This window comes from Anabrus simplex, chromosome 1 (assembly GCF_040414725.1).
Source record: "Anabrus simplex isolate iqAnaSimp1 chromosome 1, ASM4041472v1, whole genome shotgun sequence".
Lineage (NCBI taxonomy): Eukaryota > Metazoa > Arthropoda > Insecta > Orthoptera > Tettigoniidae > Anabrus > Anabrus simplex.
This window is the reverse complement of record NC_090265.1, coordinates 972,261,515-972,280,968: the sequence shown is the minus strand read 5'-3', so window position 1 is coordinate 972,280,968 and position 19,454 is coordinate 972,261,515. Positions and strand designations below refer to the sequence as shown.

At 39.8% G+C, this 19,454-nt stretch overlaps 1 protein-coding gene across 1 annotated transcript in view; it reads right to left on the bottom strand.

The window, feature by feature from the left end:
• Positions 1-19,454, bottom strand: part of LOC136875300 (transcription factor Sox-9-B) — a 272,937-nt gene that overhangs the window by 26,087 nt on the left and 227,396 nt on the right. The window contains exon 3 of the mRNA XM_067148875.2: positions 10,063-10,150. Coding sequence (XP_067004976.1) covers positions 10,063-10,150 — 88 coding nt within the window. The remainder of the gene's footprint in view (positions 1-10,062; positions 10,151-19,454) is intronic.

Sequence of the window (19,454 nt, the reverse complement as noted above, 5' to 3'; positions counted from 1 at the left end):
TGATACGTAAGAAAGAACTGAAGAGAAAACGAGAAATGAATAGCGTTGTAAGAAAGCAGATTAACTAATTGTAGGTTATAGGGATGAGCCGGACAGGTTTAGGAAATATTGAAATTCTACTCAATGAAAAAAATAAAATCTAACAAAGTTTCGAATCACAGAATTCATTGTAATGAGTAAGATATAATCTTGCTTGAGAAAGTTGAGAGAATAGAGATTAAAGGCATGGCAGGAGAATAACATTATACCATGGGTTCAGGCTTAGAGTAATTGCCACCAACTTACAAACAACGAAAACAGGAAGAATTGCAAACTTTATGGAGGTATTATTTCGGCATACCAGGGAAAGGTATTTCGAAAAGGGGCTGTAATAACATTATTTTTAGGGTGTACCAAGCAATTGATAATTGATACGAGAAGAATAGACTGTTGTACTTATGTTTAGTGATCTACTGTAGATAGGGCGTGTGACTGAATACTACGGGGAGATACTAATGGTCATACTGAGGATTATGGGTATTTCTAGTAATAATGTTATGACCAGTAAATCTTCGGAAATCAGGCTGGCGTATTTGAGCACCTTCAAATACCACCGAACTGAGACAGGATCGAACCTACCAAATTGGGCTCAGACGGCCAGTGCTCTACCGCCTGAGATACTGAGCCCGGCTGGGTTATTTCTGGCCGACTTTGCTGAACGCGAGTGAAACCTAAGTCGACTCGAGATTTGTGTTTCATAAATTGGATAGAATTGCCGTATGATCACTGGTACAAACAGATGGAAACAATGGCAAGAGTTTTAATAAATAATACTATTGATTTTACGTCCCTCTAACTACTTTTGCGGTTTTCAGAGACGCCGAGGTGCCGGAATTTTATCCCGCAGGAGTTCTTTAATGTGCCAGTAAATCTACCGAAGTAAATCTTCGTAATGAAGGTAATGTAATTAAAACTTTGAAAGAAGGTATGTATTTATATAAGTTGGATTCACTGATTTTGTGAGGTGAAATGAAGATGATAGGTCACCTACGAGAACAATAATAATAATGTTAGTGTTATTTATTTAAGTCACGTCAATTGCTATAGATTTTAAGATTTAACGCAGGGTGTTTAACCCGTCTGAAATCAACGACACAGAACTGCATTAAAACAACCTCAAGTGCCACTCTCCTCAGCCAAGAACGAACTCACTATTTTGGAAACAGAAGGACAATGAGTAACCGTCTATGTCATTGAGGTCGGCGTCTAGGAGAATAATGAATTTGGCCATAAAGATTAAATAATACAAAGGAGTCAATGGGTAGATACAGGGGTGGCAAACCTTTACCGACCCTAGCGTGACAATTAAGGTCTTGTGTATTATTTTTAACTATCTAGTGTGCCATCGGTTATTTTACTAGAAAATTATCATTAAACCCCTCGTTTGACTTCAGTTAGGTATTAGATTGCTTTACATATAAATCCATTCGACTCAATGTTTCGTGGTTTTATTTTGCAAACATCACTGAAAATTATTTTTAAACCAAAGTAAATTTTAAGAATAACGCATATTTTTGCTTTAACCTAATAAAATTTGTAAAAAATATGTCGCCGGGCTGAGTGGTTCAGACGGTTGAGGCGCTTGGCAGGTTCGATCCTGGCTCAGTCCGGTGGTATTTGAAGGTGCTCAAATACGTCAGCCTCGTGTCAGTAGATTTACTGGAACTTAAAAGAACTCCTGCGGGACTAAATTCCGGCACCTCAGCGTCTCCGATAACCGTCAAAAAAGTAGTTAGTGGGACGTAAAGCCAATAACGTTAACGTTAAAAAATATGTCCAGAGAAATGATTGAGACATACTTCTTTATTGAAGTGTAATGTTAAAATATGCTATATTGCTAGATTTTCGACCCATTTATTACTTGTTAAAAACATTAAAATATGTCAGTATGTTGTCTGATGTGCCACAGAAGTCGTGTTCGCGTGTCACCTAGTGGCGGTCCGGCTCCATGGATAAATGGTTAGTGTGCTGGCCTTTGGCCACAGGGGTCTCGGGTTCGATTCCCGGCAGAGTCGGGAATTTTAACCATAATTGGTTAATTCCCCTGGCACGGGGATTGGTTGTCTGTGTCGTTTTCATCATCATTTCATCCTCAACATGACGCGCAGGTCGCCTACGGGCGTCAAATCAAAAGACCGCACCTGGCGAGCCAAAGTCCTCGGACACATCCCGGCACTAAAAGCCATACACCATTTAATTTACCTAGTGTCACGCGTGTCATAGGTTCGGCATCCCTGGGCCAGACTCTGTATTTTATGATCTTAAGTTACGAAGTGTAGCAGAAAATGAGGCCACAGTGTTAGTTCAATACGATAGAACGTAATGGTAACGATTTTATTATTTGCCACGGCTTGCAGACTGAACACTTAACGACATGACAATCTGTACTGGCCCGAAGAACCCTGGTGCAGAAGATGCTAAAGATGGCATACAAACATCCAGCCCCTCCCCCCTTCCGCGTCATCGAAATTAACCACTGAAGGATAACATCCTCTACCTGGTCGGGAATCGAACCCCCAGGATTCCTTTGGCCAAAGGCCAGCAAGCTAGCCATTTAGCCATGAAGCCGGATATAATCTGTACTGAGCATGTGTTTACAGGGTTTATTTTCATCATTTACGCATTTATGATGATACAAGCAAATGTACCCGTGCTTCGCTACGGTATTCTACATTGTATTCGAATATCGAAGTAAATACTGTACATGCAGTAAATAAGATTGTTTTAAAATTGCATGTCTCTTAGCGTAATCTGAAAAACAGCGTGGGGAGGTTCCCATACGTTGTTTCTAATGTAAAGTGTTTGTTACGGATTTGTGATATAACGGCAGGCTCACTTGCCTACTGCCATTCACAATCGAGTTGGGAAGTTCACATTATAATTGCAGGCCCCATTGCCTACTGCGCGCTCACAATCGATTTGGGGAGTTTTCGTTACAATGGAAGCCCTCCTTTCCTACTTCCAGACAGATAACAGTTGAGGAGTTTCTATTATAATGGCTCGCAACTAGCCTACTATCAGTCGAAATTGAGTTGTGCAGTTATCATTATAATGTCAGGCCCCTTTTCCTACTGCCAGCCAGCTTACTGCCAGTCACACCATATTGGTGAGTTTTCATCAAAATAGCAGGCCACAATGCCTAATGCTAGTCACATTTTAGATGATGACATTTGTTTATAATTGCAGGCACCCTTGCCTACTGCCAAACACAATCAGGTAGGGGAGTTTTAAACAAAACTGCATGCTCCCTTGCCTTGCAAGTCAAATCGAGAAGTGAACTATTCATTACAATGGTAGGCCTTCCTCACTAATGCCAGTTACACAGGAGTTGGAGAATGACCCCATTCCTACTGCCAGTCAAAGTCGGTGTGGGGAGTACTGATTACAATAGCAGACACACCCTCTCTCGATCGCTACAAATCGACATCAGTGAATATATATAGATCGACATACGAAAGTATATGCGTGTTTACAATATTGCAGACCTTCATTTACAGATTAACTGCTGCTGAACGTACGTCATATCGACAAAGGATTGTACCATAAGACGCCGGATTTAGTGTCCTAAATGGCTGGTCCTATGATATCTCATCTATACTTGGGTCAGATTGAGTTAGAAACGTTGAACAGGGTAAAGTTTTTGTAAGATTATTTCACATTGCATTACTTTTCGGATAATGATGCGACAGCTACTTACATAGCATTTAGCTCACATATGGCTACTGGGTAGGCCAATTTTCGTGAAGAGTTTGATGATTCTATATTTTCTATAAGTGATTGAAAGTATGAATTATGCATGTGAAAAGTCCAAATTTACTTAACATCGATTAACAGAGAAAAATCAAACGTAAAAGAGATACAGATACGACAAAAAGTCATAAGACCAATGTTGTAGATCATTCCAAATTGAACGGAGATTGTGCAATACGTTATGTGATAGGAGTTCCCGAAGGTCTACACCATAATTAAAATTGCCTCCATTTTTCGACATTCTTCGGGGATAAAAAGTCAAAAATGTAAAGATCTTGGAAGTTTTCCGTCCGTTTCAGGTTAAAACGTATAATTTTGTCAAATTTCAATTTTCTTTTTCGTCTGGCAGATTATGCCGCAATCTGGATTTTGGGCGAGGAGGGTAAAAGTTATGACTTTCAAGAAACTAAACCAAAAAATGTGCAGATGGTCATTATTACCCCTTAAACGGGTAGCTGTGCGAAAATTTCGCCAAAATAGTCAATGTACAGGCACACAGTCGTTACGATTTTATTTATATAGATAAATAAGGAATCTGCTCCACAAACAACACCCTTTGGGCTATGCCCGCTGGACTTAACCTGCAAAATTGACCATTCATGATATCTCCCTTATTAATCCTCCTGACGTCCGACCCGTTGGCTGAACGGTCAGCGTACTGGCCTTCGGTTCAGAGGGTCCCGGGTTCGATTCCAGGCCGGGTCGGGGATTTTAACCTTAATTGGTTAATTCCAATGGCACGGGGGCTGGGTGTATGTGCTGTCTTCATCATCATTTCATCCTCATCACGACGCGCAGGTCACCTACGGGTGTCGAATAGAAAGACCTGCACCTGGCGAGCCGAACTTGTCTTCGGACACTCCCGGCACTAAAAGCCATACGCCATTTCATTTCATCCTCCTGACGAAAAAATGCACGTGAAAAAAAGTTTTAGAGATGGAATTCCATCACGTTTGGTCGATTTACAGCCAGGCTGGTCTTGTACTGTATATATTGTGGAAGAGTAAGATCACCTTTTCCGTTCCATATAAACCACCAGTCCATTCCGGGAACATGGAATGTTATTGAGCTTTAAAACTTACCTTTGAACAGGTGGATGCTAAATATAAAGTTTGGTTCGAATATCTTCAGTAGTTTTCAAGTTGTAAGAAATACGCTTTACACGCACCCGCTCTTGAGTTAAGTCCGATAGGACTAGTACCGAAAAACAGTTCGTTAATGATATCTCCCTTATTAATCCTCGTATCGGAATGATGCACATGAGAAAAAATGTTTAGAAATTAATTTCCATTAAGGCAGGTAGATTTCCATTAAGTTCATTTGTGTATATTTTGTGGGAGTGCAAAATCACGGTTTCGGTTTCGTATAAACCCCCAGTCAGTTCAGTCAGTTCATGGATTTAGAAATAATATTTACCCTAAAACCTACCCAAGGACAGGTGGATTCTAAATATGAAGTTTGGTGGAAATATATCCAGTAGATTCTAGCACTCGCGTACAAACGGAGTAATTAAGGAAGAAAATAATACAGTTAAGAAAGTTGAAATTAATAGAAAATGGATTATAACTGAGGACAGCCGGATAACGACAAATATGTAAATGCCAAGTGAATGTATTGGAAAATCAAATGCCCCTCAACAAATTATGCTGGTGTGAGTTATGGATATAATAAAGCGGTAACAGAGGAGACATTTAGGCGCAGTGATTCTTATGTAAACAGATAAGATGACTAATGGTGTTATTACTTAATCTACTCGAGGGCGGTTATAACCTCCAACGATATTCCGTCAATATCCCGCAGATAGGCCGATTGATGCCTCTCTTGCCTTCTACCCAAGGAACAACCACGATTTTAAAAGCATGATGAGGAAAATGGCAAGACGTTGCCATGGTAACCTGTAGGTTCGTTGTCGGTCACTCAATGCAGAGCATGATACCCGCAGAAAATAGTAAATTTCTTCGTCATGTAAAGAGTAAGGTAAATTATGAACATAACGAAAGTTGTTTATAATGAAGAGACGTTTTACGTACGGTCCATGGAGTTTGCAGAAAATCAATAGTATAAGAGAAAATGGAAGAAAACCGTTCTGGTTTTCCTATACCCCCCCCCCCCCCCCGTCTATTCAAAGATTTTAAAATGATATGCGTGTCAAAATCTTCCCCTGGATGAGTATACTCTAAATATGAAGTTTGGTTGAGATCTATCCAGCCGTTTCGACGTGATGGTGGAACAGACAAACAGACACGAAAAGTAAAAACCACCGATTCGGTCTTGAGTTTACCTAAAACGGATAAATATCTGAAAAATTGGCAAAACAAAAGAAATTACAGACAGCGGATCCCCTACAACTTTATTTATGTAGATAGATGAGGCCGGTCAAAATCATGTGGATTGTTATGCCTTTCAGCACTTAGTATGAACTGGATATGAACTCTTCTGCCTCACCAGCCGTTTGTATTTCGCGATTATTTTGCTATGTTTTGCCTCTGCAGACGTCTTTTGAAGCTGTAAGCTGTTCGAGAAAATGGTAGAAGTGAGATTGTCGTCGGAGTAACGAGTGCAATGTATTCGATTGTATTCTGTGTCAACAAATGTTTCCTGTAGTTAGACATCAAATGACGGAGCTGTACAAACCTCCAGGACCGAAAGTGCATACAGTCATTCGGATAAACTACCTATTCAGTGTATGTAATAGGAAAAAGCCAGGGCGTCTCAGATCAGAATCAAGAACCTGTGGCTGAGGAATTAGCAGGTTTTCCTCACAAATTGAAGTTGTAACGTCATTTGTCTATCACGCTAGGTATCAAGCAAACAAGTATTCAAAGGGGCTACCGGTGCTGGAAGACGATCCTGACTTGACACAACACGTCGTTTGAACATTAAAACAAGAATAATAGTTATCACCACCTTTCCTATACTTATCTTTCCTATATTTAGGAAATAAACATTACAACAGGCGTTGTAAGATGGGACATGTCTGCTACAACATATGATTTCTCTCGCTCGTTCTCACGTATCTATACAAGAGTGGGATTTAATTATTTCTTCACTTAAAAGAATATAACCATTATGTTTTGCTATATATGAACATTCTTATTAACTGACTGGCAGCCATGAGTTTGATACTACACTGTCAACTCTATGTTGTACCTTATGTTTTTACCTCTGGCAACACGATTACGTGTTTTTTCTAACTCAGCCATGATGAACACTCTTATATATTTTCATGCTTGTTTTTATGTTTGAACATTCTGATTGACCGACTAGTAACAATGATGATTATTTCACTACCAGCTCTGTATTATAGCCTACTTTCTGTTCTTATCTTCTGTCTCAACTCGATTGCGTTTTTTTCTCTTAGCCAAGTTGTAACATTCCATGTTTTTTCACACTAGTTTTAAGCCTATTTTCATTTTATAAATATATAAATGTTGATTCTTAGGGTGCCATATATGTTAAGGACACTAGGTTCAGGGCCCTGACCTAACTTTAGGCTAAGATTTATTTTCGGCTGATGATGCTTACTACTGTTAAGCGAAACATGTCCCATCTTACAACGCCTGTTGTAATGTTTATTTCCTAAATATAGGAAAGATAAGTATTGGAAAGGTGGTGATAACTATGATTCTTGTTTTAATGTTCATATCTGATGTCCAATACGGTCTACAATGAGATTTATTACTTGTAACACGTCGTTTGGTCAAAATTTCTTGTGTCGGGGTCTGTTAACAGACAGAACTATGTTTACTGGCGAAGTCAAAACCCAAATGCTACCGTTGAGCACAATTATTATCTGTCTCCGGAAGTAATGGTGTGGAGTGGCACGGAATGACATCGAACACTTGTAGTGGCAGCAAAACGGAGCTCCACCGCGTTACAGTTTGGCGGTACAAGAATGGCTTGATGAGTGGATTGGACATCAGGGTTCTATTGAATGGTCCGAAAGACGACTTCTTCTTCTTCTTCTTCTTCTTCTTTTTCTTCTTCAAGTGCCATATCTGGTCCCTCAGACGTTTGCAATCACCCTGAAGAAAGCATCCGTTTCTTTAGCTAACTTGAAGAGTTGTTCGATGCAAGTCCAGTCTTTGATATTTTTGAGCCATGACATCGGTGGTCTACCCAGGTCCTCGCTTGTCTTCTATCTTGCCTTGTAATGTCAGGTGTAGAAGTCCGTACTTTCTACCACTTACAACATGACCTAAATAAGCTTAAGTCGGGCTGAGTGGCTCAGACGGTTGAGGCGCTTGGCAGGTTCGATCCTGGCTCAGTCCGGTGGTATTTGAAGGTGCTCAAATACGTCAGCCTCGCGTTGGTAGATTTACTGGCACGTAAAGGAACTCCTGCGGGACTGAATTCCGAAAACCGTAAAGGTAGTTAGTGGGACGAAAAAAATATTATCAAATAAGCTTAAAGACTTAACACCACCATTTTTCTTTTGGGGTATTTTAAGGATAAAGTGTACAAGCATGCTATCCAAAACGAAGCTCATCTGCGCCAGATTATTACTATTTTTTTTTTGCTAGTGGCTTTACGTCACACCGACACAGATAGGTCTTATGGCGATGATGGAATAGAAAAGGCCTAGGAGTTGGAAGGAAGCGGCCGTGGCCTTAGTTAAAGCACAGTCCCAGCATTTGCCTGGTATGAAAATGGGGAAACTACAGAAAACCATCTTCAGGGTTGCCAACAGTGGGATTCGAACCCACTATATCCCGGATGCAAGCTCACAGTCGCGCACCCCTAACCGCACGGCCAACTCGCCCGTTCAATTTAATTCCCGTTGAATTCTGTAAACTTCAAGCAAGTATCGACTTGAATGGAACACAAGTTGATGACTATGTAGAAAATCTATAAACAGAATGTTTTTCAAATTATTATTAAGTATATTATAATATCATTCTCAGTTGTAATAATATATTTCTTAAATTCCTTGTCAAACATTTGTCCCTTACTTCGCGACCATCCTGTACATTTCAAATAAAATACTGAACCTTAATTTCAGTTTAAATTCTTAGAAGAAGTTGTTTTACCAGTTTCTTATTATGATACAGCAAAGCAAAGGCAAAGTCATTCCCGTACAGGCAACGAAGGCCCTCTGAGGAGTAACCATCAACTAAGTTGTAAGTCTGGCCTCCTTCACCCCCAGGAATTAACTTGATTTTTTGTGTGTGAGAATGTGTATGCTAATTGAACGTCGAGATTATGTGCCTCTCCAGAAGTAGAAATCTAATTTCAATTTCTATTTCGTGACAGGGTGACGGGGAATCGAGCCTTTGTCCTTCCAAGTGGTCCAAGTACGCCGTAACTGCCTCGGCTGGACAGCTCCTAACTCAGCATGATAAATAATAATAATAATAATAATAATAATAATAATAATAATAATAATAATAATAATAATAATAATAATAATAATAAAAATAATAATAATAATACAGGGCGAGTTGGCCATGCGGTTAGAGGCGCGCAACTGTAGCTTGCATCCGGGAGATACTGGATTCGAAGCTCACTGCCGACTGCCCTGAAGATGATTTTCCGTGGTTTCCCGTTTCCCGTTTTCACACCAGGCAGACGGTTGAGGCGCTGGCCTTCTGACCACCAAATTGGCAGGTGACCACGGCCACTTCCTTCCCACTCCTAGGACTTTCCTATCCTATCGTCCCCATAAGACCTATCTGTGTCGGTAAAGCTAATTGTAAAATAATAATATTAATAATATCCGGGAGATAGTGGAATCGATCCACACAGTCGGCAGCCCTGAAAATGGTTTTCCGTGATTTCCTATTTTCACACCAGGCAAATGCTGGGGCTGTACCTTAATTAAGGCCACGGCCGTTTCCTTCCCACTCCTACGCCTTTCCTATCCCGTTGTCGCAATAAGACCTATCTGTGACCGTGCACGTAAAGCAAAATAATAATAATAATATTAATGTTACTGGTTTTTTACGTTCCATTAACTACTTTTATGGTTTTCGGAGACGCCAAGGTGCCGAAATTTCGTCCCGAATGATTTCTTTTACGTGCCGGTAGCTCTATTGAAACGAGGCTGCCATATTTTAGCACCTTCAAATACCATGGGATTGAGCCAGTTCTAGCCTGTCAACTTGGAGTCAGCTCTACCGTCTGAGCTAATCAGAGAAACATTAACTTTCAAAGAAACGCGAATTTATCTTATGGAATTTATACAAATCATTGTTAGTAACAGTTAACCAAGAGGAGAAAGAACTTTGTTCCATGTTTGATCAACAAGTTAAATCTTTTAATCTCCCTACTCACCTTGTAATCCGGGTGATCTTTCTTATGTGCAGTGCGAAGTCTTTCAGCTTCCTCGATAAATGGTTGCTTCTCTTCCTCACTGAGTATCCTGCAATTAGATAAGAAAGTCGGTATTAAATTCTAAGCTACTCTGTGGTTGTACCTAAAACTGAGAAAATGTTCCGTTCACCTTTATTTTACTCAATAGGTCAAGTAAAAAGTGCTGTTTGTAAGGTATTCGCATCTTTCAAATAGGTTAATCCCATCTCAGCACTGTCCATATTTAAACTTTACTGTCGTATTTTCAGACATGATTTGGACATATTTAGATGTTAACATTCAAGTCAGAGACAAGAACGGAGCTTATCTCTAAACCAATTCTGTACTCCGGAATTTTTCTGCATAAATTAAAGCCTATACATTCTTATTATCCTCTACCATCGTACTGTCAGTGTTGACGAAAGGTAGCTCAGTCTGATAGGCGCTTGGTAATACCCTCTGTGGGTGAGAGGTAGAATACATCCACAGTACACTCTGCCTGTCGTAAGAGACGATTGAACGGGCAAATCTCCAGGTTCGGTGACTAAGGGTCCCTTAGCCGAGTCTAGCTTGTGTCAGATTCCTCAGTACTTTCCTATGATGATGGTGATGATGATGATGATGATGATGATTATGCTTGTTGTTTAAAGGGACCTGGTACGAGGTGGAAGGAAATGACATGATAATTTGTAGGTTTTCAGTGTATCCACTGATTATGATTCAAAACAAATGGTGATGAAAAATGATTATGAATTTAAAACAATCAGTGGATCCAATTCGCAATGTCTTATTTTCTGATAAAATGATATAAAATATAGATTAAGATAGAATAAGGCATTGCCTTGAAGTACGATCAGATACAGTACATCATTCATATTAGAAATTAAAGCAACGCATTAAAATACACAGACAAACTGAAACAGAGTCAATAAAATAAAATGTAGTTAACAATAAAATAAAAAATTAAAAACGAGTAGAAAACACACTTTTATACACGATAAAGCAGGGCCATTATCCGTCATAAAACGGATGGCGAGATCTGCTGACTGCTCGTCATCACTTCTCTCTCTGGTGCGAGGCCTAGGGAGTCTCATTTTCATGTCCTCCGTGGCCCTTCCCTTTCTTTTCAGATATTCTCCTTCTTCGAATGGTCAGACCTCTACCATTTTTCTTCTGATTAGTGTTCAGATAGCATGGTTGCCTAGTTGTACTTTCTCTTAAAAGAATAATCACCACCGCTGCACCACTTAATGTACCGGGTGTCCACAGACCTGGAGGCACGAGGGTTTCTTAAGCCTGTTGTACACCATCGTATGTTTGCCAAATTTACTTCATTTTTACTTCATTTTTTAAAATTTGCTTTACGTCGCACTGACACAGAGAGGTCTTATGGCGACGATGGGATAGGAAAGGGCTAGGTGTAGGAATGAAGCGGCCGTGGCCTTAATTAACGTACAGCTCCAGTATTTTCCTGGTGTGAAAATTGAAAATCACGCAAAACCATCTTCAGGGATGGCGACAGTGGGGTACGAACGCAATATTTCCCGGATGCAAGCTCACAGCTGCGCGGCCCTTACCGCACGGCCAACTCGCCCGGTACCACAAGTTTACTTCTTACTTACTTTCTTATTTACTTACCTGTCTATGCTATTTCAGACGTACATATCCGATTTTTAAGTTGCATTTTTAAGGAGTTGAAATCTTAGCGGTATTTTCATAAATCCTTCAAAATGAAAAATTAATGGAACTGCCATATTTTTATTACGTGTTTGTGCATGTGGTGTAGTTAATGACTGTCGTCATATTTTGGGAAAGGATTTTTGTAATAATTGTTTCAAAATAATCAACACCACCGTGTATTCCGACAAGCGCAAAAAATGGCATTTAAGACATAGCTATTCACCTAGTGACAATCCATGCGAATAGGCCTAATCCGAACATTTTTATTATGTGCATTTATACCTTGAATGGATATACTTATTTGTATGAAGGGCGTTTCCTTTCGTGTATTTTTTTGGTTCATGGTGTGGGTTACTGTAGTCACGTCCTAGTTCGTGAACCATGGCAACGGCTGAGTGGCCTAGTAAGTGGTCCTGAGAGTCGGGATACCAGTTGTTATGGAATGGGAGTGGGCATCTCGGACATATTCTGAGTCATGGTCCTCCTTGTGCTCAGGCGGCTAGGACTATACAATTCACCGGTGGTCCATAACCCGTTAGAGGAGACATCCTCACTTGGAGTAACGGAGTCCCACTCCCATTTGACAGGCGAGGGACTCCTTGGAAACAACTTGGCGAACGAAATGGGATTCGATGGGGAGCTATCAATATTAATGGGGCTTATGGAAGAAAGAAAGTGGAACTGACTGAGTCAGCAAAGAGGATGCATCTGGATGTGCTAGGAGTAAGTGATATTCTGGTAAGGGGAGATATCGAGGAAGAGATAGGAGATTATAAAGTGTACTTGACGGGTGATAGAAAGGGAAGGGCAGAGTCTGGGGTAGGGCTCTTTATGACGAATACCATTGCACGCAACATAGTTTATGTTAGGCACGTAAATGAGCGAATGATGTGGGTAGATTTGTCAGTTGGAGGAGTTAGGACTAGAATTGTCTCCGTGTATTCACCATGTGAGGGTGCAGATGAGGATGTTGACAAGTTTTATGAAGCATTGAGTGACATCGTGGTCAGGGTCAACAGCTAGGATGGAATAGTGCTAATGGGAGATTTCAATGCGAGAGTTGGGAATAGAACTGAAGGATACGAAAGGGTGATTGGGGAAGATATGGAAGCTAATGGGAATGGGAAGCGTTTGCTGGACTTCTGTGCTAGTATGGGTTTAGCAGTTACGAATACATTCTTCAAGCATAAGGCTAGTCACCGCTACACATGGGAGGCTGGGGGTACCAGATCCATAATAGACTATATCTAAACCGACTTCGAATTCAGGAAATCTGTTAGGAATGTACGAGTTTTCCGGGGATTCTTCGATGATACAGACCACAATCTGATCTGTAGTGAACTAAGTATATCTAGGCCTAGGGTAGAGAAAGTGAAATCTGTCTGCAAACGAATAAGGGTGGAAAATATACAGAACGAGGAAATTAGACAGAAGTACATGGATATGATTAGTGAGAAGTTTCGAACAGTGGACAGTAAGCAGGTTCAGGATATAGGACGTGAATGGGTGACATACACGGATGCTGTAGTAGAAACACCAAGGGAATGCCTAAGAACAACTGTGCGTAAAGATTGGAAAAGGCGAACATCTTGGTGGAATGATGAAGTGATCCCTAATGGATCACTAATGTCTCCTTTCCCTTTGTACAAGATTTTAAGAGTAGAAAGTCTCCAGTTATGAGGTATTTTTCCTTGTTTTATGCATTCTTTGCATAGGCCTGTCCATATTTTCTTGAGGTGTGTTGCTGTACCTTTAAGATTTTCGTAGTAAATTCCGTCTGGACCACAAGCCTTTTTGTCTTTCGTTGTGTTTATTACATGTTCTACTTCTTCTACCGTAAAGGGAGTGAAATTAATCTCTGGATACTCGTCTTCACTTAGCTCTTCTGGTCGAGTTTCTTTTGCCTGCAAGACTTTGCTGAAATGTTCTTTCCATATTTTAATCGGGATGTTGCTCGGAAAATGTGGTTGTTTGGGCAATACTGCTTTGTACCATTGTTGTTCTGCCTCTTCTATTTGTTTTTGCTCTTCTTGGTCTTGAAATACGTCTTTTACTTTTCTGATTGTTGTTTTATACAGTGACTCACATAATTATTCGGACACCCTAATTGTAGTCTTTGCTACACACTCTGGCCCTATGGTTCAGAGAAAATATTATACACGCAAACTAGTTTCTGACAGAACCCAATTTGACAGTTTCAACACGGCATTGAAATGTGTACTTTTAGTTAGCAGGAGAGAACCAGTGACCCTGGAACCTCAGAACTCAGTTAACGTGCTTCAACAAAATTATTCGGATACAAGTCAGTTGCCATGCAGAGGTCGTGTGTAGAAGAGCCACGGACAGTATGAACGAAAACATTCAGTGAGTTAGTGTACTGTGTACAACTTAAGAGAGAGTACAATCGAACAGCGGCAGCTAGTGATTTTTCCACCACGCCAAAGGTAAAAGTTGTCGTCAAATTGCTGAAATGTTACAAATAAAGAAAATACAGTCCTTGATATTATCACAAGATTCCGGGAGGAAGATAGGATTGAACATCTACGGCAATACGAGACTCCCAAGAACTTACTCTGTGAGAGAAGAGAGTTATATCACCAGAAAGTCAAAAAATGAACCTAAGTGCTCCAAAACTCGTTATGGCGACTGCCGCAGACACCGGAAAGAAAGCGCATCCCAAAATGATACGGAGAGTGCTCAGAAGTGGTAACTTTCATGGCCGTATTGCAAGAAGAAAGCCCTTCATAATCAAATAAATCGAAGAAAGAAAATGCTGTTTGCCAAAGAGCATGTTAGAGAGGACAATGAGTGGTGGAATGACGTTGTATTTGCTGATGAGAGTAAATTTAACATATTTCAGTCTGATGAGAGGATAACAGTTTGGCGGCGTCGTAATGCTGAGCTTCAAGAGAAAAATCTGAAAGCAACTGTGAAGGATGGCGGTGGAAATGTAATAGTGTGGGGGTGCATATCGACGAGCGGAGTTGGTGAATTGGTTTATATTGAGGGTAAAATTGGCCACTTTCAATACCTTAGAATACTGAGGTACAATATGAAAAAGAGTGCCGAAAATATGTGGATTAGTGAACATTTTAAGTTTTATCAAGATAAGGACCCAAAGCATATGGCCTGGAATGTCAGGATGTGGTTAAATTGCCCAATGGTGCTTCATCCTCCCCCTTAATCACCATACTTGAATGTGACTGAGAACCTCTGGGACAAAGTTGATAAAGAAATAAGAAAACAACAATCACATCTAGAGAACAGCTGAAAAACCCACTTCAAGAAGAGTGGCAGAAGATATATCCCGATTACATCAGGAAATTAGTGGAGAGCTTGCCAAGTCGACTCAGGGAAGTAATTAAAATTAAAGGAAAGACAACCAGACGCTGAACCTTTAGGATTATAAGTAAAAGGAAATTGTCCGAATAATTTTGTACAATATTGGTTTTGGTTTTATTTTGTTTCTTAATTATTATATTTTCATTAACAGTGTTCGTTAGAAGAATGATGGACGTTTCGTTTTTATATTCCTTACAGAAACTTGTATTTAATTTATATCAGTGATTTATTATTACTGAAATCACTAATACAAAGGAAAATGGAATAGATCATGTCTGTCCGAATAATTATGAGAGTCACTGTAATTCTTCCTTGCGTCATTATATTTTTGTAGGGATGTTTCTGTTGTCGTTATTCTCGCGCATCTCAATGCCTTCAGCGTGTCTTTCTTTGCTTTATAGCAGCTGTTAATAAATCGGGGTTTCGCTTTTCGATTTTGTTGATTATTATATATGACTGTATCTTTGATACATCTTTCTAAATTGGCAATAGCATTATCTATATTGCCTTCACGAATTTATTCTGTTATTGCATCTGTGTCCATTTCAGTTAATCTAGTTTGGTCAACTCTTCTCCCCCTCTTGGGATTTTCTTTTTCATTTTCGGTCTTTTGCAACTCTTCCAATTTTATGATAGTGTCCACTGGTAGGTGCTTCCTTGCAACTATATTTGATAGTATCTTCTGTTGCATTGACCTTACATTGCTGAAGACTAGATCAATTGTGCTGCACCCATTTATGTTTTAGAGTCTCTTTTATTTACCATTATCAACCCTTCGCTTTCTAAATACTCGACTACGTTCTCCGATTTCTTTTGACTAATGTCGACTCTGCAGTTTAAATCTCCCATTAATATGGTTCTTTCGTTCCGACGTATCATATCTATTGCTGTGGCATAGCTTTGCTTTTACTATTAGAATGGTATCGGTTTCCATCATGACACTGAATTGTAGTGTTTATTTCTCCCGAGCAACGACTTACGCGTCTTTCTTTTTTGAAAACTAACAGCTGACGAGTACACTAGGACACATGGCGGACGCGTTGCAACTTTCCTCAGCTAGGAGCGTTGTATGGGCCTGCCTAGCCAATCTATGTAGTATAGATGACCTGTTGGTAGCGCTTACTTCTTCTTCTGTTATTTATTTCTTTTTAACTGTTATGCTCATCTTGTTCACCATTTTTATTTCAATGGTGTCCGACTCGTTGGCTGAACGGTCAGCGTACTGGCCTTCGGTTCAGAGGGTCCCGGGTTCGATTTTAACCTTAATTGGTTAATTCCAATTGCACATGGGCTGGGTGTATGTGTTGTCTTCATCATCATTTCATCCTCATCGCGACGCGCAGGTCGCCTACGGGAGTCAAATAGAAAGACCTGCACCTGGCGAGCCGAACCCGTCCTGGGATATCCAGGCACTAAAAGCCATACGACATTTCATTGCAATGGTGCTCGAAGTTTTGTCCTATGTTTTGTCCTTTGTTCTATGTTCGAGTCGTGGATGGTAGCTTTTGTTTCGCTGATGATAGCTTGCTCTACTGATTTTGGTCTTTCCTCTGTCATTTGGTTTGTCTTTGCCTTCCGAGGGCTGCAATCAAGATCTATATTGATTTTGTCTAGTTGTTCACTTTTCTTTTTGAGGCATTCTGCAGTTAGCTTGGAATGTGCTTCGGTTATTTCATTTATTTTCATACTTAGTTCCGCACGCATGTCTTCCAGTGCTCTCTGCATGTTCTTTCCTGCTTTATACAGGGCGAAATCTTGTTCACAGCTAATACATAACTATAGAAGTTTTGACTTCTTTTTATTGGTCGATTTAAGAGCGTTAAATTGACCTTGTTGGTAGCTCCGCACATGAGAGGTGGTGCCATCGTTGGTATAACCCATCGTAGGTCACAGCTGCATCATTTTCTTAAACTCGTTTGTAGCATATTGAACAGATTTCATGCTTATCAATTTCCTCGCTAGGTGTCGCAGTTGGGATATCTGTATTTTCTGCGTTATTTGCAAAGCATCCCTTTGTCACATTATGATAAAAATCCGCATCGGTAGTATATTCGCGACGAGTGTGAGTGGTAGCTGAGGAAGTGACATCCCAGATCTTCTGTATCAAGGTCGCATTAGGTTGTACATTGATATTTCAACTGTTGGTCATCAATTACTTCAGTGGAATATGTCGTTTAGTTTAGAAATTATAGGAGTGACCAACGACCTTTATACTACATAGACTGGCGGATGACCTCCCTTATTTGAAGAAGGTTGAAAGCTGCTCCGCCATGTTAACCGGGGGTAGGGAAAAAAGAAGAAGGTGGGGCAACGTAATGTATAGGTCGTTGAATGGATCACCACTTGCAAGACCGACTCCAATCCTCAGACCATAATATTAATAAAATAAAAATAAAAAACATGGCGGCCGAAGTAGCCGGATTGCTGGTATTGGCTAACACGTAAATATCACGTACATATAATATGAACGGCGGTAATTTAATATGATAAATGTAACATCGTAGGGAAAATCACTTTTACACGTATGAAAACTCTTCGCCAACAAGTACGCACCACATATAATCAACTAGAACCACTTATATTCTACTAGAAAAGAGACTAACAAGCTGATTATTTAGGAATTTCAATTCGCCAAATAACGTTTTCTCTTAGATTTCACTTCGCTGGATAGATGAAAATACACTATAAAACTGTTAAAATGATTTTTCTAACATCATTTTTAATATTTCAAAATAAATTAAGGTGCGAAATTCCTCGATTTATTCGCTCTCATGAGAACTGTGAAACATAACTTGTTGCCTTAGTTTTGAAGTGGTGGACAATTTCTTAAATTCATCACCCAATGAATGGGAAGTACACCCGAAATAATAATGTTATTGGCTTTATGTCCCACTAACTACATTTTTACGGGTTTCCGAAACATCGAAATGCCGACATTTAGTTCTGCAGTAGTTCTTTTACGTGCCAGTAAATCTACCGAAACGAGGCTGACGTATTTGAGCACCTTCAAATACCACCGGACTGAGCCAGGATCGAATCTACCAACTTGGGATCAGAAGGCCAGGGCCTAAACGTCTGAGTCACTCAGATCAGGTACACCCGAAATGATTATGTTAACCCAATGAACGGACCTGGTAATGTTAATATAATGTTGACATATTGCATAACAGCACTTCACACAATTATAGTAACCTTAGTAATGAAACTTTCAGACACTAAAGATATAATAGTTTTTTACCCATTAAAGGACATGAGTGCAAAAATTCTATTGACTAAACATTAATATTTAATCACATTGACAAGCCTCAGTTCGACGCAGACTGCTTGATAACAGATAGCCACAGCATGAATCGGAAGGTGTTGGTAGTGTAAAACCCTACCTACGTTACAAACTCAGCTAATCCCTGTAAGTCACTATTTTTTGTGTGTAACAGTATACAGATTGCTCCATCTGTCACACTTATAAGTTTTGTTATACCGTACTCCAAGATCCAGCCAAACATTTCGGCAGCCAAAGCACAGATTATTGTAAAATACACTTGCATCTAAATCACTAGACACTTTGAAGCACATAGATACTGACGGAATAACACAATATCAATTATATTCTATCTAAGTTAATATTTGTCGAGGAACACGAATAGTTTGGAAGTAGAGAGCTGATTGATTGATTGATTGATTGATTGATTGATTGATTGATTGATTGATTGATTGGTCTTCTTTCATGTACCTATCCTTTCACTGAAGGAAAGATCAGTTTCATCTGCTTCTCATGTTGTCATTTATAATGTTTGTAGTGTTTTCAATGTATTAAGTTACAATTCAATAAACTTCAAATGGCATCATGATATTGTTTTTATTGGTTGATAAGGTTATGTTAGTGTTTCTCCCACAGAATGCAAACCACCCAAAGCTCCTCATTCCAAACTGAACACACAATGTCATTGTATGCGACGTTGTGGTCCTGTTCCCAATGACAAAGTATATATTTCAGCTTGTAGGTTTCCGAATTTAGCGAGCTGGCCGCGGTGATAAGTATGAGAATCTTAGCTTGCAGAGTACTTCCTGGTATGAAAACTTTCGTTTTGTTATTTAGGATATCCCGCGTCCCCCCACGTTTCTCAGCATTTTAACATATTGAATTTCGTTTCATTATGTATAGGAAAGTCTGAAAATACAAAGTAATTTATGAACCAGTAGTAAAACATTGCTCAGTCATGCCATATTCATTATGAGAGAAAAAATGTAGACTCTCTCTCTCTCTTTGCGTTTAGGCCATCTGTGGACCACGGTGCTTGTGTTCTAGCTGTGTTTTTGTCTTCGTCTGCCCCTTTTAGCATACTGGATTGTGT